This window comes from Gopherus flavomarginatus, chromosome 7 (assembly GCF_025201925.1).
Source record: "Gopherus flavomarginatus isolate rGopFla2 chromosome 7, rGopFla2.mat.asm, whole genome shotgun sequence".
NCBI lineage: Eukaryota > Metazoa > Chordata > Testudines > Testudinidae > Gopherus > Gopherus flavomarginatus.
Genome location: NC_066623.1, coordinates 25,822,227 through 25,847,318, shown reverse-complemented (window position 1 = coordinate 25,847,318; position 25,092 = coordinate 25,822,227). Strand labels below are relative to the sequence as shown.

Genomic DNA, 25,092 nt, shown 5'->3' with positions numbered 1-25,092 from the left:
TTCCTGAGAAAGTTTTATGAACCTTTGAAAGAAATTCTATTGAAAATGGGTGATGATTTGGGGAATCTGTCTCTGAACAGTTTATGAATTCCGTTTGATACTGGGGGCCTTTTACTTGCATGTGTGTCAGACTGCTGATTACATTTTAAATGTGAGGCTTATTTGTCCTCAGGTGTCCCTCCATGTTGGACTGGAAGTCCAAGAGGTAGTGCCATAGGACTAATAACAGAAAGTTTTTAAACATTGATAGTCCTCATCCTAGACAAAAGGCTGGCTCTGACCCATGAGAACTGATTTATTAGGGGAAAGGTGGTCTCGGAACAAAGTGACCTGATAGGGTCTGTGCTCACCTGTTGAGACTACTCAGGTCACAAGACAGGAGACTGGAAGGTTATAAAAGGGCAGGAGCTGCTTTAGTAAGGTCTTCAGCCATTTCCACTAGCTCAAGCTGAAGAAAGCTGCTGACAGAGCCTGATGTGGCAGTGCCCAGCAGACAGAACTCAATCAGATCTGTGACAGAACAGAACAGTTGATTTTGTCAGAGATTTTCCACTAGGCTCCTAGCACATGTAGCTAAGGGAGGCTGTCATCCTTTTATAGCTCTTGTCAATTTACACTTTCACCTCAGCCCTCTTTGCCTTGTTGGTGCCGTCTCCTGCTCCTACTCTGGGTCTTCAGGCCATTTTCATGATGCTCCCAACATCTAAAAGGTGCAGGTATCAAACTTTTTCTCAAAGGGATTTAAAAAATAGAGTAGCTGCTTTGATGTGAAAAAAGGAAAGTTTAGGCCAACATACATGTTTCATATTTGTAAGCAACTTTACTGTGGGCATAAGTGGTTTTATCCTACATGCTACAAAATGTTGACTGGATCCTTAGTAAGGATAGCAGTCCTGTTTATGATAAAGGCTGGGAAGAGCCTCAAGGTCTGTACCTGGAAGATGGTGAAATCCAGAGACTCCAAAGTGCCTTTAAAAAGTGGGTAAATGTTCCAATATAGAGGGAGAAACTGAGGCTCAGAGAAGGTTAAGTGACTTGCTGAAGGTTTCCCAGTAAACCAACAGCAAAGGCAGGAACAGAAACTAGACTTTGCTGCTTTTTAAAAATAGATTTTCATGTATATGTATACGGAAATGAAAAATCCATATGTGGATGATTTGAAGTTACTTTATCAAACAAGAACTGACCTTCCACCTTAATGCTGAGACAACATACAGGCTTGAAAAGTAAACTTATAAAACTTATCCAGTGTTTCTGAACCTTTTCAGGGCGGTGAGTCCTTATTCAAATTTTCCACCATCTTCTTGCATGTACTGTTTAAGCATAAGTAAAAATGTTTCAAGAGGTGGTGTGACGGGGTGGGACTCAACACTGCAGCTCGTCCTACTGGCTATCTTGGGAATTAGCTCTGCACCTTCTGGTGGTGTCTCGCACTCCAGCACCTCTGCTCCTGGATCCAAGTCATCCCAAGGACTGCAGCATCCTCTCCAGGACACAAAGACACTTGGTTCTCCCCATTTCTGGGGGAACTGCAGTCCACTGTCCAGCTACTTCCTTCAGTGGCAATCACAGCCAGTTGTCTAACTACCTCCTCAGTAGGGGCTCGCCCACTAATCCGGGTCCCAACTTAGGGATCCTGTAGATGGCAACCATGTGCTGTGTTCCCTCCAATCTCTCCATATTTTTCCCTGGGCCACTTCCTGTGGCCCCCAGCACCTCTTCACCCTTACCTCAAGGCTTCAGCCAAGAGCGCTCTCTAGTTCCCCTGATTCTTGCTGGCAGCACTGCTCTGCTGAGGGTGCTGGCACACCTTCCTTTTGCTAGGAGCCTGGTCTTTTCCCCTCAACTGCCAGACAGTTAATGAACTCTGCTCTGCCCTGCAGCCCTTCTTGTATTAGCCAGCCAGGCCATGATTGGCTATTCCTCTCAGCCCCTTTCAAATTGGTTGCTTTCAGCACAGCCTCCCTAAGGCCGCTTTTAACCTTTTCTGCCAGTGAGGAGCAGCCACCCCATCCCAGACTGACAGAATGCTTGACTAAAGGGTAAGAATATACAAGGAGTGACAGTCTGCACTGGATTGTAGTAAAATTTTTAAAGCTTCATAAGTCTCTGGTTGCGTTTCAGAATCCTCTAACAAATATTGCAACATCCTGCAATATCCGTGAAAAACCTTACTGAATTAAAGTTTAGTAGCAGTGGAGTCCATTAACAATGCACAGTTTATGTATTAAAGGGAGACATGACCAAGGTAAACTCCTGGAAGTGTTCTGAGCTTCAAAGAACTATTTAAATAATGTCTCAGACATGAAAAACTTTTGGACACAAAATTAAGTGGGTTTCCTAGGAAGTCTCTAGATAAATGCAATGTGACAAAAACACAGCCTTTTGAAATTACACCCTAAAAAGAGAACCAATGTCTGCTGATCACCTGTTGCAGGAGGACAAACTCAGAGGGCCAAGCAGCAGAAGGAAACAGGCAGATCTGTGCAGGATGGGTGCTTGTTCTGAGCCAACTGCTGTTATGAACTCATAACCACAGAAAAATGCCTCTGTCGACTTGAAAGACTCATCACCTCCCAGAACCCTTGCTGGAGGTGGGATCTCTGTAGGTTCTTTTATTGTTTTAATATTTTCTATTTAAGGCTTTCACCTTAATAGTAAATATGCTTGCTTAGAAAAAGCTATGTGGTAACTTATAACTGTGGGCAATTATGTTGTTTATAGCCTCTAAAGAGAAAGCAAAGTGTTGATGCAGATATGGGTCTCAGCCCAAGAGAAGTGATGACTGAGGAGCTGGGACATAAAGTGGGTGCTCCTGCTGGACCACGAGGGTGAAGGGGGTGAGGGCTCTGGCTTGGGGGGTGGCTCTAGGGTGGGGCTGGGGATGAAAGGTTTGGGGTGTAAGAGGGTGCTCCAGGGCTACGGTGAGAAGAGAGGACTCCCCCCCAGCTCTCTCCTCCCACAGCAGCACCTAGGCTGATGGAGAGAGGTACCTCTCCCCACCACAGCAGATGCGGGGATAGGACTGCAGAACAGGCACTCCTCTCCTGGCCCCGACAGGTCCGGTCTGGGGCTAGGCCAGTTGGGTCTGGTCCAAGGGAGGGGCACCGTGGCTGGACCCAAGCTAGGTTGGGGTTGGGGGAGGCTGGTTCCCAGGCGGTTCCCTGAACGACACTAAAAAGGCTGTTACATAGCTGCCCAGCTTGCAGGAAACTTAGAACTCCACCCCTCCCTTGGGGGCTGTGGCCCATCAGTTGAGAAACATTTCTCTAGCCCATGACTGGGGAGTTAAATTTACTTGAAGTACATCAATATGATCTTACCATTATTTCCTCCAGGGCATATGAACACTGTGAAGCAGGTTGTAACTAATTAAGATTTGGAAAAAATTCTTGAGTCAACCACTGACGCTGATGTGCCAGCAACATATATTTATTGTCATTTTCAAGATATAACTTACTGTGTGCATATCAGGACTTTAGACTAAAACAAACAAGTTTATCATAAACTTGTAACTCATATGTCAGAGAAGGAATTAGAGGCACTGATTTTAAAGTTGGCCTGTAAAAGATTTTTCAAACTGGTGATCTTCAGCCTTTTTGATCCATAAAGGGCTGAAGGGTTTCCAGGTTTTTTCTATTTATTTTTGCCTCAAATCTAGAATATCAAATCCAGTTTTCTGTGGTCTCCCTGGAAGATCTCAGAAAAGGAATATTGTAAGCATCAGGATCTTACTGATAGTTTGGATCTTTAAACAAGGACATTAGCATGCATCAATTCTCAGAAATGTTAATTGGGCACTGAATTCAAATAGGTGTTAAGAACAAAGTTTTGAATAGTCTGAGACTTGTTTGCGTTAGGGAGCTTACACTGTTATAGTTACTGACAAACCCTTAATGTAGGCATTACACCTGTAAGACACTTTCTGCATCAGTGTATGTGCCTATATCAGGAGTTATCACAGGGGAAACTACATTGTTGTAGTCAAGTTCTTGACTTTCTTCCCTTCAATTGTGCAGCTTTCACTTTTACTCTTTTTGATGCCCTTGTTTTACTACTTCGCCTATCACACAGTGTTCCCGCCTACATAGGATCTGAGTTTCTAGTATAACAAATGAACAGGAAAACGAATATACACTTCAAGCCTTTACACAAAGCAAAGGAGGGCCCAAGCCCATTTCCCTCCCCTCTTCTCCTCCCTACACTTGGCAGGTCACCTTTAAAAAGAGACAAATGCATACAATGAACAAATATATGAAGCTGCAGGAGTTCCAAGATATGTAACATTATGAAAATATATCTCAAGCATAAAAACTACACTCAGTAATTGCAAAAATAAAGTTTCACATTCTTTTAAACATTTTGATCCAAGCTCAAAGCAAATGAACATTAAACTTCAATGATTCTTGCTTTAACCCACATTAGTACAATAACTTTAAAATTAAAAAAAAAAAAGTGGAATCTTTTTTGGTGATAAAGAAACTGGCCAGGTCCTTCAAAGGAGATACTGTACATATAGCAAAGACCCTAAGCATCAACAGTATATTCCAGCCAACAGGAAGTCTCCAGCTGGCCTGTTTCACACTTAGCATCAAATGTTACTGAAGACTAAGAACCATAATTCACTATGATCAGATATTCGGTTAGACTATTACAAATAGAAGGAAAAACAAAACACTTTAAACAAGGTTCATTTTTTGCCACTGAGCTTTTTAGGCTAACAATTTCACTAGTGCAAGACCATATTTTTACCTGATTCGATGAAAGCTCATAAGTGTCACAATTTTTAAGAACACTCATACAAAACTATTTTTTTCTTTTTTTTTTTAAAAAAAAGTGCCACATACCATACTTTCATTAAAAAGTTTACAAATTAATGGAAGACAGTCTGTCTCCATCTCTTGTCAACAAGGAAAGGCCAAAGTGATTCTCTGATCCCAACTTGAAACGGTGTTCGTTGTCCTATTCCCAGCATCTCTAGCTTGGAGCAGTCAAGCTGAGCATTCCTCGGACGAAGAGCACCCACTACTGGGCTATCAGTAATCTTAAAAAAAGAAAAAAAAAAAAAAAAGAAAAAAAAAGAAAAACAGTATATACAGTTAAGAATGGAGGCTTCTAAATAAGAATGAGTGTATGCTATCATTTGTTGCTTTCAATATGTTTGTTCCCTTCAGGAGAGAGCCTACATAAGGAGTTCCTGCCACCTGAAATGCCCTTCCTTTCTCTCCATCTCAGACCTCATCTCAAATTAAAGTTAAGTTGAAATCCATTTTCTCACTTACCTAAAATTTTTGAACAATGAAAGGCCCAGGAGACAATTTTTTCATTTTGCAGAGCATTTAAGGATGGTGCGTATTAACCACCCTACAGAAAATCCCATTTTACTTGTACTCCTTGTGTGAATCTTTTTTATGACAAGTGGAAGAGTTCCCCTTCAGTTAGACAGCTACAAAATGCATCAGATCTGTCTGAACTGGTAAAGAATGAGCCATTTAATGTTTTTTCACATCATTGTCTCCTCTCTTCCATATCTTATCCCCACTCCCCTGACAACAGCCAGGAAATGAGCAGATATGGATAACGGATGAGAAGTGCATGTTCGTGGGATGAAAAATGCTTTAGAGACCTGCTTCTGCCACCAACAGTAAAGGTTGTTAAATATATGATCTCAGACCAACCTCATTTTTTGAGTGTAAGGTGTCTTTCTTCCATGTCACATTTTAGTACTAACTTTAGTACTTAAGAATCCCTGAACTTGTGAGCTAATAAGTCTCACTTTACCTTTAAATATAAACCCTAGAAGTTAACAGCATCTCACTACTAACATGTGTAGTAGATTTTTTTTAAGCAAGTCTGATCCTGAGGTGCTAAGCATTTTCAAATTGCCCTTTTTCCTCAAATTTCTTCCTGTTTAGTTTAAATTTACATAAACTTAGAGGTTATACATTTTTTAAATCCACCATTCTAAATATCCATGGATATTTCTCAACAATGAAGACCTATTCAAAGAATGGAATTTGAAAAGCAGTAATAGTAACAAACATTATGACAATACAAAGGAGACTACAAAATTTACTGTATCTTAATTTGAAGATAGATTTTTTCATTAAAGGAAGACTAAGAGGAAAAATTAGTTACAACTTTATTGATTACTAAGAGAAATTGCTCAGTTTACAAAAAGTAGTCTGCAAAACTAAGGTATGCTAAATTAAATCTATGACCGCTAATTAAGTAGTTGGCTATTATTCATTTTAAAAATATCAAAAGATTCTGCTTTAGCCAGCTGTATCCTAGAAGTACTTTACACACTAGACTTGCACATTTCTATAAGAATGTACTGTACTTATGGGTAAGTTGATTTCTGATTGAAACAATACAGCCGTTATAGGAAATCAGAATCCAGTTAACCTAGCAGTTGTCATTTCCTTGCAGTAGAAGATATTTGACAATGTTGTTGGCAATACATCATACTATACTGAGGACTTTTGGGACTCTTCCTATTGCAATACTAAGATGTAATTGTTCATGCTATCAGGAGAAGCGGCTCACTTGTATTTTCAGTGCAAGAAAGTGGCTCAAATGAAAGCATTCAGAAATTTCTATACTTTTGTATAGCCTCAACATTACTTACTGGTCTCAAGTGGCTGCTGGGAAGGTTGAAAGCATCTGCTATAGCACAGGCCATTTCATACTTGGTCATCTGTTCATTACCAGACCAGTGGAATGTTCCTTTTATTGATGGATCCTAGACAGAAACAAGCACAGATGAAGGGTCAGGCTGGCTCTTTTACAGAAATAGATTATACAGGCTGACATTCAACCAAGACGATGCCATCCTGAAAAACAAGTTAATAATTAATTTAAATACTTCTGGAAAGAATATATATTTCCAGAGTAGAGATTGAGCATATGTTTGGGATGTGAAAAATGTAGCCCATATAAAGCTATAAGTGGGGCTGGCACAGTCCTGATACCACACATATTTGCCCTGACTTTTCAGAGATGCTGAATACGCTTGACTCAACTGTGCGTGAACTGAATGCACTCTTAAAGATGACACATGACAGAAAAGGTTAAATGTATAGAAAAATCCATTCTAAGCCAATCATTTATCAAAATTCAAATAATGCAAGTGTGACAGACCATGAATTCTCTTCTCCCTCACATCAAATGAGGCGATGTAGAAGTACTCAGACTGAACGACGGCATAACTTTTTATATATATAGATATTGACAAGTCCAATCCTGTCCACATAATATGGCTGGCTGTGCAGTATACCACACTTTGAGCCAATTTACTTGTCATTTCACACACAGCGATTTTTGGGTAGTGACTGCCAAAGCTAATATTGAAAGACAGATAATTTCAGTTTAGCGTTTCCACGTTTGCAGCTTGCTCAAAAAGGTTACAATTTTGCACTTCAACACGAATTTTTCCATGCATAGGTCCTATCAATAGTTTTTTTGGCGGAAATTATGCCTGCCAGTTTTGAGTTAAATTGGAAAAAATACATTTACCATTTAAAAAAATTCTAACTGCAGTTTTTAGAAGAGTGATGGGACTGGGATAGTTAGAAATAGCTAAAGGTTGAAAGATGGCTCTTGGACATGTAAGTAGCTCTCTGGAGAGCTGTACTTCTGCCAGGTTTGGGGGGGGGGGGGAACAACTTATTTTGATCTTGCAGAACTATGAGAGTTTGAAAACCGTCCATTGAATATGGACAGTCTAGAAGTGCACACAATGGACAGATTAACTGAACGTGCCTGCACAACTCTGAAGTGCACAATCTGCATAAAGATTCTGGGCTGCTCTCTCTTAAACTGGGAAGTTACTGCCTGCTGGCAAGCCCTCTAAGCCCTTATTTCTCCAGAACTGTTTGTTTGAAATTGGGATCATTAGAGAAAATTCAGTTAATGCTTCCTGAATTTTGAGCCCCAAAATGGACTCCAGGACGGGGGGGGGGGGGGAAATGATAGCTCAGTGGTTTAAGCATTGGCCTGCTAAACCCAGGGTTGTGAGTTCAATCCTTCAGGGGGCCATTTAGGGATCTGGGGCAAAAAATGGGGATTGGTCCTGCTTTAAGCAGGGGGTTGGACTAGATGACCTCCTGAGGTCCTTTCCAACCCTAATATTCTATGATTCTATGTTTGAAACTTGTTACAGGGGAGTGCTTCCCCAGGCTTCTCTTTGGCCTTCTTACCTTCTCAGTTGGAGTCTGTCTACAGCAGTTAAATGTTATTACCAGGGTTATCTGCATATATGAATACCTCCTCCATGGTCTTACTCTGACAGCTCAACTGGAAGAGCTCTGTAGTAGCAGCTTAATAAGGATCGTATAAGAAGGTACAAGATGGTAAGAGAGCTCATTCTCCATTTCAGAAAAATTGGAGCATTTACAGTTTCTCTGAAACCCTGACCTCTCTATCAATATTCACCCCATTCTGTCTCTCTGCAGCTCCATCAAATATTTTTTATGCCACACTCAGCCCCACTGCATGAGCATCTTAAAGAACTGTGTCCACCATGAAGTCTAATCAATGTTGATCTTAAATTTTCTACCCTTTGGGTTTTTTTGTACAATTTATTGTAGAAATACTACAGTGATGAACTGATTACTTGCATTTTTAGTCCTAGAGACAGCAAGATTCATGGTCATTATAATTTCTTGTGTGCAAACAGCTAAGAAAGCTCTGGGTCCTGCTCTCCCACTCTCATCCTTGCAACTTACAATTCCATTATTTCCCAAGTAGCACAACACTCATGGAGGGTCATGGACAGAGTTATTGAAGTAGCAGAGGCTCAGGTCAAAGCTCTGAAAATTAGAACCAGAACCCTGGATTTGATTTAGTACTCAACTGTACCACAGCAGGGAGGGGAAAATTAAAAAACAAAAATTCTCACCAACATTCTCTTCTCTGATAGCTGCCGGCAAACACTGGCCACATCATTGATGTTGGTGGGAAACCTCTGTTGCCAATGGTCCATATTGGCTGATTTGTTACTGAACTGCACTTTATCAAACATAACAGTCACAGCACTCTCTTCCAGATTTTCTACTTCCCCATATAAGATAGGAATTCTGAGCACTGCAGCACCTAAGAGGTAAAATATTCTTTTAAAAGCATTAAAAGGAAACTATGAATAGCTATGACCTAATGAACCCTTGAGAATAACCCTAAGAGAATTTCAGAATTACACAATGTGAATAAAAATTGTTTTAGACATTTGGTAAACATTACATATATTCACACTCCTAAAAGAAAACCAGTATTAACTGTGATCTGCTGTCATCTCATTTTTAGTCAATATGAAGTGTTCAAATTTCATATAGAACTGAGAACATTTATATATAGTAAATTAGAGTTGCTAAGATTACACCAAAAGACATCTATTCCTCTTTGTATAAAGCACACATTTATATAGCTAATACTTTTATTCAAAGTGTTTATAATGCCAATGATCTGTACAGTCAATGGACAGGGAAAGGCACTTAAAGGTGAATACCCAAGACTTGCAGAGAAAAGATAAGAACAATATAAAACGAATGAGAGGAAAAAAAGGCATCTCACATGGGAACCATGGCGGGGGGGGCAGGGGGGTAGGAGAGGACAGGGGACAATATTACAGAGCAAGTGAGAAATTAGTAAACAGAGGGAATTAAATTAACTCAAGTGGCTCCTTTTTTAAAAAAAAAAATCATCATAAAAGAAAATATGTAAATTTAAGCAATTAGGAAGTGAAGAACAACATATAAATTGCTGAGATTGAGATTTTTCATTAACGAACACTTGCAAAGCGTGACTATATACAAGACTGCTGTCTGGATGATATACTCCCTAAGGTAGCAAGGGAATTATTATTTGCTTTGACACTAACAGTTTTGAAAGGTTAGCAAAACTGAGACAGCGAAAAACGAACAGAGAACCATTTTGGATTGTTGGGGGTTTTTTTTTTTTTTTTTTAAAGGAAGTAAAGTGATCTCTCACTGCTTCAAACAAAAAAAAAAAAATATATCTATCTCACAAGATAAACCACTAAAAACCTAATTGTAAACAGAAGTATTCACAATACAAACATATAAAGATCTTGCAACACAAACTTGATTGGTTTCTTTTATTATAGAATTACAAACTTCATAGTTGAAAGAGTGATCCATGTACTATTTGGATTTTAGTAAAACGGTTGATTTGGTATATTATGATATCTTACTCAAAATGAACTTAACTCTGCTTACATAGGAATACAGCCATAGTCTGATTACTGAATGAAAGACCATAACCAAAGGGTTATGAAACACAGCAAAGTACTGAGTTGGGGGAAGGTGTCAAGTGTTGGGCCAAGTCTTACCTTCATTACCATTCCAGAAGAGGGAGCAAACAGCATCTTAGTAAAATTCAGAGATGATACTAAATTGGGAGGTTTTGCATACACTATTAGGATAGAAATAATACAAAGGCAGCTACTGTGTTCAGGAACATCAGCAAAGAAAATTAGATTCCACTGGTAGGAAAGAGGAAACAATCCCATAGGGACAGGAAGTTAGATTAGATGTTCTAGTAGGTCTTTTTCAAATCTAGACTATGTTTTTATTAATTTAATATAAACCTATTAGCTCATCTGTTTAATATTTAATATTTAATATATGACCTATTAGCTCATCTGTAACAAAGTGAGAAGAAAAAAAACTTCAATCATATTTAAATTGTATTCTTACCTTCATTATTTTCAAGGACTGCCTTTTCTCCTTCTAATTTAGTTTTACCATAAAGATTTAGGGGATTTGGTACATCATTCTCTTTATAAGGAGGATTTGTTCCATCAAACACATAGTCTGTACTAATGTAGATCAGAAATGCTCCAACTCCAGCTAAGATAAAAGGCGTGTGTGTAGGGAAAAGAAAGAAAAAAGAACGTACTATGAGAGATAAAGGGGGAAATTGCTATTCATTGCACCTAAAGACATTAGTGCTCTGTTTAATTCAAATTCACTATAATTCATACTTGCAGTACGAAACTAGTCATGGATGGAAAAAAAAATGCATGTTCTAGATTCAATACTATCCCCCTTGCCTTCTCACCCCTTCATTCCCTCACTTTGTCACCTTGCTAATCCTTCACATATACATGTGTTGTCTTCACCTAAATAAGCTAGATAGAAAGCTTGTTGAGGTAATGATGGATCTTGGCTGTTTAAGTGTGAAGTGTTATGCATACTTATACCACTGTATAAATTAATGCAGTAGCCTGGCCAAAAAAAAAAAAAAAAAAAAAAAAAAAAAAAAAAGAAAGAATCCATCTCATTGTCTCTTTACCTGCTTCTTTTGCTAAGTTTCCTGAAGCAGTCACATTGAGCTGAGAAACAGCATCTGCTTGACTTTCTACAACATCTGGTCTTCTCTCAGCAGCACAATGCACTATAACATGAGGCTGAAAATTAAAGACTCAATTTTAATGAGGAATAAAATTAAAAAAAAAAAACAATTGTGCCCTTAACCTAGAAACCAGGCCTGTCATCTATAGAGAAACTAAATAGTATTATAATTTAAATGCGGCCCTGCTCCACAACAATCATCATTTATTGTGAAATCTCAAAGAGCTTTCTTTCCTTTGGAAATGCAGTAGAATAAAGCTGTCTTAAGATTTTACAATAAATATCTAAGGATCTCATTCAGTAATTTTGAAGTCATGACAGTCAATAATATCTGTCTTACCGTATGGAGTTTTGTTCTCATCTGAGTGTTAAAGATGATATGGGTTAGACTCAATACCCAATCATCCAGAATGGTAATTAAACAATGCTAACCAAATTAGATTTAAATGACATTAATGCAGAGTCCATAAATGATTTGTTTGGCAGGTGTAGACCAGGCACAAGAGCTTTATAACTCTTTTCTAGACTAGGTCCCTATTTATTCTAGAATAAGCATTTTAAAAAGCTATTCCCTGGAAGCTGTGAAACGGCTTGGAAGCTTGTGAAATATAGAATTGACTGTTACAAGCAGATTTCTGCCACAAGAGAAACAAGGCATACAAATAATTATTCTGTATCTTTAGTGCAATGAAACCTTATTGTTACATTGCAGCGTCTCCATACAAATCATTACAGAACTGCAACAGCTTTTTATTTAACTACAAAATGTGTGTGTTTACACTGACTTGCTGTTGATTTTTGTATCTAGGGATATTACGCAAACACAGAGTAGTCACTGTACAAATTAGGGGAACAACAAAACTGCCATCTTCTTCCAAACTAATACCTCAGAGGATTTTGGAGTGCTGCTGGGATCATACGAGCTAACTGGTGTACGGCACCTTAAACTGATTTGTTTAATGAAGGATACATATAGTCTCCAGTGCAATATGGCAAGTTGCCTGCTTCTTCTTGCCTTCCGCTAATCTTACCTGAAAATCCTGGATAATGTCATGAACCTCAACGGAATTCAGAAGATTAACCCGTTCAAATCTGGGTCGAGCTCTACTGTATCCACAGCCAACTGCATGCCAACTGTTTTCATTAAATTCTTTGTACACGGCTCTCCCAAGAAGTCCAGTAGCTCCTGTAATCAGAACACGTCTACTGGGAATATCAACATCTTCCTGGGGGGGGTGAGGGGAAAGAACACACATTTGTATTTATTTCCATTATACTTAATGTCTCAGTTAATGTTTTATTATTTGGATGCAACCATAATCAGCGCGAATGAGTGCGATCATATTATTCTTGAAAAACATTCAGGTTTGCTTTCTTCACTGTTTTCAAAAACGTCATGATTAAGTGATACATGGAGCCCTATAAAGCTTTGTAAAATGTAAATACTTGAAAGCATAGGATAATGTTACAGCAGCGAATATAGATACACATGCGTGTGTTAGTTCTGAGATCTGAACTGCAAAGCTTCATTCAGAAACTTATTTATGTCAGTAGATGTGAATGAAAGAATGAAAAAATATCAAAAACAAAGGGTCAGATATTTAAGGGAGCTCATAATTCAGTAGCTCCACTGCAGAATAGGAACTGCTGGGTGATGCGTGCTTCTGAAGATCTGGCTCTGAATGTTTTGTTGAAAAAGTAGTGAACTAATCCTGCAACAAGCTCCTTCTGGGCAGCTTCTGTATCCAGGAAAAGTCCTCCTCACTACAAAAGAATTCTGCAGAGGTATTCCCACGAGGCGCTCACTGCAGAATTGAGATGTAAATTGAACATTTCAGGCAAATAATAAATAAAATACTCATACAATTCATGTTTGTTGAACAAGATGCATCAGAAAAATGCTCTGATTATACAACCTGCTCCAAATGCCCATGTGGTATACTAAAGCATACTTCAGTGCTTAAACAAGATTACCTACAGATAAACTTACATAAATTACATACAAAATGGAGAGTGCAAGAATCTTTAATAACGAAAACTGACTAATAACCTCAATATAGGGGTTGTGAGCTGCTTCCCCTATAATTATAAGGAAAAATATGGTATACTTAAATTTAGGCAGATAACTGGATGATGTTTTAGAGAATCATTCTGAATTTACAAGTCAAAAATTGGATGCTTATTTAAATTTTCACTAGAAACAGAGAACACGTCAGATGAAATCTAAGCAAAGTGATAAGCTTTAACAGTTTAAGTAGATGCAATTTGTATTCGGTTACTCTACCTTGCACAGATAGCACAAATGAGTAAGCAAGTTTACGACCAGGAAACCATTTCAAACAGACTTGGATAAACAATCATGGGTCTTTTCAGCTTGCCAGCAGATAGCAGACATCTGCCATAGTTTCAGAACAAATTTATTTTAAGTATGAAATAGATCAGATTTCCCAACCTCTATACGTAACCCACCCACAATAAGCATTACATTGATTCTTTACCGAATGCCTCCCTGAAGCAACGTTTGCTCTGCAAGCAGATCCAGTGGCTGTCTCTGTGGTGTTCATGGTTTTGTGTGTCAGCAGCAGCACTGACAGGGTGAACAGAACCAATGGAAGTAACAAGTCTTGTCAATTTTAAGGTTCCTTGGGAAATCAGCTACAGAGGTACTGGAGCAGTCTTTCTGCAGACTCAGAATGACAACACTCTATCTGAACACATTCAGAAGATTTTCCTTTAAAATCAGAAGATATGGAAGCTTAAATCCTAACTCCTGGTTTTGCTCCATATTCCACTTTCTGCAAGAAAAGATTCCTGTTTGCTTCTGCATTTCTCTAGCTAAAGGGGCAGGGAGGAATATTATATATTCAAGTTATGTTTGGCAACTACTGTGCCCAGGTAACTCAAGCTGCACAGGTCTGTTAGCTCTTTTTTGAGCTTGTTAAAATTACCATTCCCATTTTATATCAAATTACAAGAGGGTAGATATTTTTACTTTAATATTAAAACTGTGATATGACTGCTGAATGTCAGCCTGAGTTTTACTGTAGCCCTGCCTGATTAGAGAATACATCCAAAAAGCAAGTTATGGCTATGAAGGTTTCCGATAAGATTTCTTTCTATATTTTTAACTTAAATTGTATAAAGCAACATAAAGGAGTAGCCTGTAATGTTTTGAGTGTCATTCCATTGCACACAAGTTTTATCAAATTGACAGATTCAAGTTACTGTTCAAGGAAGCCTCACTGCTGCCAGGATTTCCAGGCGTTCTATAATTGAGAAGCAGTCACTTGCATTTGAACACTTCCAACTCTGAATATAAAAGTTCCATTACCAGCTAATTTGTAACTGTACCCACTATTTGAGTGGTAGAATAAAGCGCTGTACAGATATATGTCTCACTGTTCTAGAAGTTCAGTGTTCATTGAGGATAGAGGCAAAGGAAGTTTTGAAGCACAAACTAAGATGTTAACCTGAGTTATTTAACAGTAAAGTCTGAAATACGATCAAAAGAACTTTAATCAGAGATCTCTCTTTCAGATAAAAAGAAAAGAATGAATATGCAATGACACCAAAAGCTGAGAAACAGAATATTTTAAAAGACAACATTCCTCTGTAGACACTATTTGAATGTAATTTAAGAGTATGAGTTTTCAAACGAGGTGGAAAGTTTCAAGCTTTCACCTTGAAACCTGTTATAAAAATATTTTAGATGAAATCTAGACTACATTAGGAGATATGAACTTGACAGCATGACACAACAATGATGCAGTCCAGCAGTTAAAATCCTTTAAATTTCAATGTTAATATAAATTTAGTGATGACAACACACAGTAATTGGCAACTAATGCAGTTTTGGGCTGTACCATGCATGATGTCATAAACAGATAGTTAAGGGTTAATGCCTCTTTTACCTGTAAAGGGTTAAGAAGTTCACCTAGCCTGACACCTGACCAGAGGGACAAATGGGGGAACCACATGTTTCAAAAGGAAGGGGGGAAAGCTTCCTTTGTTTAGAGTCAGTTTCAGTTTCAGCCAGAGTGAAAAAGATCAAGGAACCAGCCTCTTATCAGAGTAGTAAGTTTTAGAAAGAAATAAATAGGTTTATGCTTATTTTCTTTTGTCACTTGTCTTTGTGCAATTTAGGGAGTAATCAAATTCAGTATTCTTGTATGTATTAAGGCTTTTGCCCAGGGGAACATCCTGTGTTTTAAATCTGTTGTCTGTGAGATCAGCTTGTATACTGTCTCCCAGAAGTTTTTCTCTTTTCTGCCACTTCCACTCACTTGGCTCCAATCTCCCCACCTCGGTTACAGTTTTGGGCTTCCCATCTAGTATGTACCTTTCTATTTCCTCAGGAACACCCTCTAAGAACTGCTCCGTTTGCATTAGGAAAGACAGATCTTCCAGAGATTTAACACTTGTTCCTGATATCCAGGCATCCCAATTCTTTCCAATGTGGTAGGCATGTCGGATAAATGACACATTTGGTTTCCACCTTAGGGCTTGGAACTGCTGACGGGCATGCTCGAGCGTTAGCCTCATTCTGATTCTGGCCTTGTTTTTAAAAAGTTCATAATTGTACATGTGTTCCCTAGGCATTTCAGCCGCCACCTCTGCTAAGGGTCCTCCATCTCCTCAGCCTGGAGTGGGAGGTTTGAGGCCACCTGCTTGAGGAGCTCTTCATGCACCTTAAAGTCCTCCTGTAGAAAGGGTAGAGGGGGCTGCTATGGTCTCCTCTGGCACCAGTGAGGGGGCCAGTCCAGCTCCCAGGGCGTTGGGAGTTGCCAGTGGTTTGATCCCCGAGACCGAATCCGGGCCCGGTATCGCCTCCTCGATACCCGTCGACTTTTGACTCTGTCCCGGGGGGGTGGGGGGGTATCCTCTGGTCAGGTGCTTCAGGTGAAAGAGACATTAACCCTTAGCTATCTGTTTATGACACGCCCCCCAAATTGCAGACAGTGGGGAAGCTCACTGGCGGCGATTTCCTTCTAGAACTTTAAAATAAACAGATTACTACAACACATGCACCTATACATATACTACTAAGTATATAACTAACAGACTTCTACATTTTAAGAACACTTTTTAACTACTGAATTCTGGGAAACTCTCACGGGAGAGTGCATCAGCAACTTTATTAGAAGCTCCTGTGATGTGTTGAATTTCAAAATCAAAATCTTGGAGAGCTAAACTCCAACGAAGAAGTTTCTTGTTGTTCCCCTTGGCAGTATGAAGCCACTTTAGTGCAGCATGGTCAGTTTGTAGTTGGAACCGCCGTCCCCAAACATATGGGCGTAGCTTTTCCAGGGCGTACACAATGGCATAGCATTCCTTTTCACTGACTGACCAGTGACTTTCCCTCTCAGACAGTTTCTTACTGAGAAACACGACAGGATGGAAGTTGTGATCTGTTGCTTCCTGCATGAGCACTGCTCCTATACCACGCTCAGATGCATCTGTGGTTACTAGGAATGGCTTGTCAAAGTCCGGGGCCCTGAGCACAGGGTCAGACATGAGCATCGCCTTAAGCTGGGTAAAGGCCTTTTGACACTCATCAGTCCACTTAACGGCATTTGGCTGGGTCTTTTTGGTCAGGTCGGTCAATGGGGCAGCGATTTGGCTGTAGTGTGGTACAAATCGCCTGTAGTATCCGGCCAAGCCTAAGAAGGATTGGACCTGCTTCTTTGACTTTGGGACAGGCCACTTTTGGATAGCATCCACCTTGGCCTGTAGGGGGTTTATGGTTCCTCGACCCACCTGGTGCCCCAGGTAAGTCACTCTGTTTTGGCCTATTTGACACTTTTTGGCCTTAACAGTTAGTCCGGCCTGCCTGATGCACTCAAAGACCTTTTCCAGGTGTAGTAGGTGTTCGGGCCAGGAGTCTGAAAAAATGGCCACATCATCGAGGTAGGCAACTGCAAATTCTCCCAGTCCAGCTAGTAGGCCATCTACCAGCCTCTGGAAGGTGGCGGGTGCATTTCGAAGGCCGAAAGGAAGGACATTGAATTCATACACCCCCGCATGGGTGACGAATGCTGACCTCTCCTTGGCAGGTTCATCTAGCGGTACTTGCCAGTACCCCTTGGTTAAGTCTATTGTAGAGATGAACTGGGCACGTCCCAACTTCTCCAATAGCTCATCAGTGCGTGGCATTGGATAGTTATCCGGACGAGTTACCGCATTTAGCTTACGGTAGTCCACGCAAAAGCGTATTTCCCCATCTGGTTTGGGTACCAGAACCACTGGAGATGCCCATGCACTGGTAGATGAGCGGATTATACCCATCTGTAGCATGTTCTGGATCTCCCGTTCTAAAGCAGCTTGGGCATGAGGAGACACTCGGTAGGGTGGGGTTCTGATTGGGTGAGCATTACCTGTATCAATGGAGTGGTATGCCCGTTCAGTCCGTCCTGGGGTGGCTGAGAACAATGGGGCGAAGCTAGTGCACAGCTCCTTGATTTGTCGCCGCTGCAGACGTTCCAGGGTGGTTGAGAGGTTCACCTCTTCCACGCCACCGTCTTTTTTCCCGTCGTAGTAGACACCGTCAGGCCACTCAGCATCATCTCCCTGGACTGTAAACTGACAAACCTGTAAGTCTCTGGAATAGAAAGGCTTGAGAGAATTAACATGGTACACTTTAGGCTTTAGTGAGGAATTGGGAAATGCTATGAGGTAGTTTACAGCTCCCAGGCGCTCTTGGACCGTGAATGGCCCTTCCCATGATGCTTCCATCTTATGGGCCTGTTGCGCCTTCAAGACCATAACCTGGTCTCCTACCTTGAAGGAACGTTCTCTGGCATGTCTGTCATACCAGGCCTTTTGCTCTTCTTGAGCATCCTTTAGGTTCTCTCTAGCAAGGGCTAAAGAGTGTCGGAGGGTGCTTTGTAGGTTGCTTACAAAGTCCAGAATGTTAGTTCCTGGAGAAGGCGTAAACCCCTCCCATTGCTGCTTCACCAACTGTAATGGCCCCTTAACCTTGTGACCATACACAAGTTCAAACGGTGAAAACCCTAAACTGGGATGTGGTACAGCCCTGAAGGCAAACAGCAACTGCTGCAACACTAGGTCCCAATTATTGGAGAATTCGTTGATGAATTTTCGTATCATGGCCCCCAAAGTTCCATTGAACCTTTCCACCAGGCCATTGGTTTGATGGTGGTACGGGGTGGCAACCAAGTGATTCACCCCATGAGTTTCCCACAGTTTTTCCATGGTCCCTGCCAGGAAATTAGACCCTGAATCTGTAAGGATGTCGGAGGGCCAACCTACCCTGGGCAAAGACGTCTGTTAAGGCCAGGCACACAGTGTTAGCCCTGGTGTTGCCTAGAGCTACTGCTTCTGGCCATCGGGTAGCAAAGTCCACTAAAGTCAGTACGTACTGCTTTCCTCTGGGCGTCTTTTTTGGGAAAGGGCCCAGAATATCCACAGCTACTCGCTGAAATGGGACCTCAATTATGGGGAGTGGCTGGAGAGGGGCCTTGACCTGGTCTTGAGGCTTTCCCACTCTTTGGCATACCTCACAAGACCGGACATACTTGGCAACGTCCTTGCCCATCCCCTCCCAGTGGAAGGACTTCCCCAACCGCTCCTTGGTTCTGTTCACCCCAGCATGGCCACTGGGATGATCATGGGCTAAGCTTAAGAGCTTCCCCCGGTACTTAGTTGGAACCACCAACTGTTTTTGCGGCTGCCATTCTTCCCGGTGTCCACCAGAAAGAATTTCCTTGTATAAAAGTCCTTGGTCTATAACAAACCGGGATCGATTAGAAGAGCTGAGAGGCGGTGGGGTGCTCCGTGCCGCCGCCCAAGCTTTCTGAAGGCTGTCATCCGCTTCCTGCTCAGTCTGGAACTGTTCCCTTGAGGCTGGGGTCACCAGTTCTTCCTCAGACTGTGGACTTGGGCTTGGTCCCTCTGGAAGCGATGTAGGTGATGGGGTTGTTTCCGTTGCTGGTGAACCGCTCTCCGCTGGTGCACCTGAGGGTATTTCAGGCTCTGGCTGAGCCTTTTGGGTATGGCTGTCTGTTGTTTCTGCCAGTTCTGGCTCGCTGGCGCCCTCTGGCGTTGAGTTTGAAGATGTGGTTGCACTTGCTGGTGCTGGTTGCTGTTCCAGTTCCGGGCCTGGGACTGGAGATGCTGTGGCTGTTTCAGTGGTAGGCATGGAATCCGGGTCCACTACTTCTGTCTGGGCCTCTGTGGATGGCTCAGGAACAGGAATGGGTCTGGAAGCTTGCCTGGTTTGGCTACGTGTAACCATTCCCACTCTCTTGGCCCGCCTCACCTGGTTGGCCAAGTCTTCCCCCAGTAGCATGGGGATAGGATAATTGTCATAGACTGCAAAAGTCCACATTCCTGACCAGCCTTTGTACTGGACAGGCAGTTGAGCTGTAGGCAAGTCTACAGCTTGTGACATGAAGGGGTAAATTGTAACTTTGGCCTTTGGGTTGATGAATTTGGGGTCAACGAAGGATTGGTGGATAGCTGACACTTGTGCCCCCGTGTCTCTCCACGCAGTAACCTTCTTTCCGCCCACTCTCAAATTTTCCCTTCGCTCCAAGGGTATTTGAGAGGCATCTGGGCCTGGGGATCTTTGGTGTGATGGTGGTGTAATGAATTGCACTCGCATGGTGTTCTTTGGACAGTTGGCCTTGATATGTCCCAGTTCATTACACTTAAAGCATCTTCCATCTGATGGGTCACTGGGCCGAGGTGAGTTACTGGAGACTGGTGAGGTGGAAGGGTAGGGTGTCTGTGGCTTTACTTGGGTGGTATGTGGGGTCTTTGGCTGTCCTCGGTTGTAGGGTTTATGGTCTGTGTGCCACCTGGGGTAATCGTTCCCCTTGACAGTAGCTTTCTTGCTTTCTGCCAGTTCCATCCATTTGGCTCCAATCTCCCCCGCCTCAGCGAGATCTTTGGGTTTTCCATCTTGTATGTACCGTGTGATGTCTTCAGGAACACCATCCAAGAACTGCTCCATTTGGATGAGGAGGTGCAGTTCTTCCAAGGTTTGAACGTTGTTTCCTGTTATCCAGGCCTCATAGTTTTTTGCAATGTAGTAGGCGTGTTTGGGAAATGACACCTCTGGTTTCCACTTTTGGGTTCTGAAGCACCGACGGGCATGATCTGGGTTTATCCCCATTCTGTATCTGGTCTTGGTTTGAAAAAGTTTATAGTCATTCATTTGCTGCTTAGGCATTTCAGCTGCCACCTCTGCTAAAGGTCCACTGAGCTGTGACCTTAATTCTACCATGTACTGGTCTTCGGGGATGTTGTACCCAAGACAGGCTCTTTCAAAATTTTCCAAGAAGGCCTCGGTGTCATCACCTGCCTTGTAGGTGGGAAATTTCCTGTGCTGTGGAGCAATAATTGGCGCCGGGTTGTTAGGGTTGGCTGGCACATGCAGCCCAGCTTTTGCCAACTCCAGTTCATGTTTTCTCTGTTTTTCCTTCTCTTCATTCTCTTTTTGTTGTTTTTCCATTTCTTTTTGTTGTTTTTCCATGTCTCGGCGGTGGGCCAACTCTTCTTCTGCTTGTTTCCTTCGGTAGGCCACCTCTTCTTCTTCTAGTTTTCTTTTGTGTGCTGCCTCTTTGGCTGCCTGTTCTCTTTGGTAGGCTGCCTCTCTGATCTGTTCTTCTCTTTCTTTCATCTCCATCTGTCGCCTGTGTTCAGCTTCTTTGAATTGCTCTTCGGCCTCAATTTTTGCCTTAGAAGTCATGATTCCTGTTTTCTTGTGTTGGGGTGCCCTCCGGTGTTTATCTTCTGAACTGCAGGCTCTGTTGCCTCCTGGAGTCTGCCTAGCAACAATGCTTTTTTCCCTTTCTCTCTCTAGCTAATGTTCAATGAAAGGAACCCAGAAAAACCACTTTATTTGCATGCATATAGTGCTGGTAATGACTCTCAATGGGAGTGCTATTGTGTGACAAAAGACCCTTAACAGTCTGGTAATGGCTTCTTGCTTAACATGCAAGCCACAAACTGCCAGAGAGAGCAGAGAAAAAAAAATTCTCTCTGGTTCCCTTTTAAAACCAAACTCTCTCTGCTAAAAAGTCCCTAGCAGAGAAAAGAAAAATATAATATTCCTACTGGCTTCTGGATTCTATCCCACCACTGCACACCATATCATAACCTTAGTCCCAGATTTGGACCTTAGCGTCCAAAATATGGGGGTTAGCATGAAAACCTCCAAGCTTAGCTACCAGCTTGGACCTGGTACTTGCTGCCACCACCCAAAAAATTAGAGTGTTTTGGGGCACTCTGGTCCCCTTGAAAAACCTTCCCTGGGGACCCCAAGACCCAAATCCCTTGAGTCTCACAACTAAGGGAAATAATCCTTTTTCCCTTCCCCCCCTCCAGGTGCTCCTGGAGAGATACACAGACACAAGCTCTGTGAATCCAAACAGAGTGACTCCCCCTCTCCGTTCCCAGTCCTGGAAACCAAAAGCACTTTCCTATTTCCCCAGAGGGAATGCAAAATCAGGCTAGCAAATCCAACACACAGATCTCCCCTGATTTCTTCCTCCCACCAATTCCCTGGTGAGTACAGACTCAATTTCCCTGAAATTTCCCAGTAAAGAAAACTTCAACGGGTCTTAAAAGAAAGCTTTATATAAAAAAGAAAGAAAAATACATACAAATGGTCTCTCTGTATTAAGGTGATAAAATACAGGGTCGATTGCTTAAAAGAGTATTGAATAAACAGCCTTATTCAAAAGGAATACAAATCAAAGCACTCCAGCACTTATATTCATGCAAATACCAAAGAAAAGAAACCATATAACTTACTATCTGATCTCTTTGTCCTTACTCTTAGAAACAGAAGACTAGAAAGTAGAAACTACTTCTCCAAAGTTCAGAGAAAGCAGGCAGACAGACAAAAGACTCAGACACAAACTTCCCTCCACCCAGAGTTGAAAAAAATCCGGTTTTCTGATTGGTCCTCTGGTCAGGTGCTTCAGGTGAAAGAGACATTAACCCTTAGCTATCTGTTTATGACAGGGGGGGCACACCGAATGGGTGTGGGACACGCCGGCTACCAAGCAGGGTCTCGCCTGGGTGGGCAACTGCAGCCACAGTGCCCCTTGCCACTGACCGGCTTGGGTACCGGGCAGTGCAAATTGCTCGAGCGGTGGTACGGCTTGGGGACGGGTGGCTGGGTGCCAAAGTCGAGGTCGCTGTTGACCACATGGTGTCGTAAGAGCGGCGGGAGTGTCTATGGTTGTGTCACAGCTGACCTCGAGAAGTGGACCTCGATGACGAGGAGCGGTACTTGTCAGAGGTGCTGCTCTCGTAGTCATCCCAGCGGTCATAGCTATGATGCCTAGGTGCCTCTTGAGGGGAGCTCCAAGAGTGGTGTCTGGTGGAGAGGGCACTCAAACCTGACTGTAATGACGGTGTCGGGATCTGATCCCATAGCCACAATTTGAGGAGCGTTGACGCCGCCTGTCTCGATGCCTGTCCCCCACAGTGGGGTGTAGAGGCCCCTTGAGACTCCCATGCAGGCGAGTCAGCCAATCTGAGTAGAATGGAGGGTTGACTCAAGATAAGTGAAGACCTTGCTGAACAGGGCCGCGCACAGTCCTCAGAGCAGAGACTGTGTCTTGCCGGGGAGGCTGGTGTGCTCCCAACAGCCTCCCTCAGGACCAGGTGCCTGTCTGAAGCGGCGCAACCAGCACCGGAAGGGAGAGGATGTCACGCGCGGCCTATGCAGCCTTCGGTGTCGACAGCATTCTCACTGCAGGACAGGCACACGCGGACGGGACCGGGCTCCGCTCAGCGTGAGTCAGAGGTCTGGGTCCCGAGGGGGATCGTGGGCTGCCCAGCTCAGGTCTGGCCTCAGCCCTGTCCTTTTGTCAGTGCCGTTGATTCTTTCCTTGCTTCTTAGTGGGTGAGCGGTGCCGGCTGGTGGAGAGAGCCAACGCAGATTCCATTAGCAAGGCCTAGAGCCGGATATCCCTCTCTCGTTTAGTTCGGGGCTTGAACAAACTACAGATTTTACAGAGGTCTGTAATGTGGGTCTCGCCCAAGCAGTGGAGACACTGAGTGTGTGGGTCACTTCTTGGCACAGAACTGCAACAGGAGTCGCACGACTTGAAGCCTGGGGTATGGGGCATGCCCCGCACCAGGCAGCTAACTAAAGAAGTTATCCAACTACTGGAGACGAGTACTACTAAGGTTAATAGGAGAGCTATAGCAAAGCAGGAGAGCAAAGCTCCGACTACCTTCACTGGCAGCAAGAAGGAACTGGGCGGAGGGAGGGGGAGGCGTGCACAGCTCCCCTTATATCGCGATACAGAGGCGCCACTCCAGGGGTCACAGCGGTGCTCCCCCCTACGGGTACTGCTAAGGGAAAAACTTCCGGCATTGGTAAACGTGGCAAGCACACACACCTACTGTGGAATACACATGAGCAATCGCTCAAAGGAGGAGGATGGAGTCTTAGACCACCACAAAAAGAGTGCTATCGTTCCCCCGGAGGTAAACATCTGGATGAGGCACAAGCCTGATTTATTAAAATTAAATTAAAGAGTATATACAACGGAAGTGGTAATAATGGATCCCACTAAACGTAACATTATATTCAAGTAAATGGAATACATACTTTTAGATAATGCAGAAAGAGATTACTCCCCTGGGACAGGAAGCTGAAGGATGATCTGATAACAGTTTCATAAATAACTACCGCTTACCGCCCAGAAATCTAATTAGATTTGTTTTCCTTCTTTATGTCCAGTGATGTTTATAATGCAGTACTGATGAGCATTACCGTCTGGCTACGTTTGGTGTAGGGCTACATCAGATGTGGCAGCAGGAACACTTATTTCAAAACTATGGGATTCATTGTGCAGTGGGCTGCTTGTTTGGGGTGCTAGGTGACCCTAGCTGGCTTGGAGAGCTGTGGTGGGCAGGCCAGCTGATGAGCAGGCTACTTGGGAGCCGGGTCTCCACTCAGAGTCATGCTACAGGAGAAAAGTTGTCCCGCTCCCCCAGCTCTGCTACTAGGGGTGAAAGCAGACAGCGCCACCCGACGAAGCCCACAGGGCCGCCCAGACGGGGTGGCAAGTAGGGAAATTTGCCCCAGGCCCTGCAGAGGGTCCCCCACAAGATATAATATTCTATAGTATTGCAAATTGTTTTTACGGAACGGGCTCCTGAAATTGCTTATCCCCAGGCCCCCTGAATCCTCTGGGCGGCCCTGCCAGCCGGGAGCTTGCCCGATGTGGCGCCGACGCAAGGCAGTGGCTCTACGGGGTGCAGGCCTATGGGGGGGGGAGCTAGAAACAGGCCGCAGGTACTGCCCGCGGGGAAGGGGTTTGGAGAGTCGGTGTCGGTGACTAGAGCCCGCGCCAGTGGCTGTTACGGGGCAGGCCGATCCTCCCCCACCACTGCCCCCGGGAGGCGCGGGAACCGGCCTAAGGGCCCCCGGCCGCTCTACGCGCCCGGACCCCGCCCCAGCGCTCGGACCGCCGAGGCGCCCCGCTCACCTCCACCAGCTCGCATTGCCCCGGCACGAAGCGGATCTTGAGCTCCTTCTCCCGGCCAACCATCCCCGCCGGCCTCGGCCTCCCGCTGCGCCACTGATCCCCTCGCTCCGGGAGCGGCCGACAACCGCTTCCGAGCTCACTGCTCAGCTCGGCAGCTGATTGGTTCCTCCGCCGGGAGAGACGGGGTGTACGTGAAGCGCGCGAGGCTCCATCCCGCCAGCTCATTGGCCCCGCTCTCAACC

General features: G+C 43.3%; 1 protein-coding gene across 1 annotated transcript; it reads right to left on the bottom strand.

The window, feature by feature from the left end:
• Positions 1 to 3,411: 3,411 nt before the first annotated feature.
• Positions 3,412 to 25,062, bottom strand: MAT2B (methionine adenosyltransferase 2B). The gene is given in 8 exon segments (XM_050962765.1): positions 3,412 to 5,044; positions 6,632 to 6,745; positions 8,903 to 9,096; positions 10,716 to 10,868; positions 11,314 to 11,428; positions 12,404 to 12,598; positions 24,851 to 25,032; positions 25,035 to 25,062. Coding segments are annotated over 8 exon segments (1,152 nt in total). The 3' UTR covers positions 3,412 to 4,873.
• Between the last annotated feature and the right edge of the window lie 30 nt (positions 25,063 to 25,092).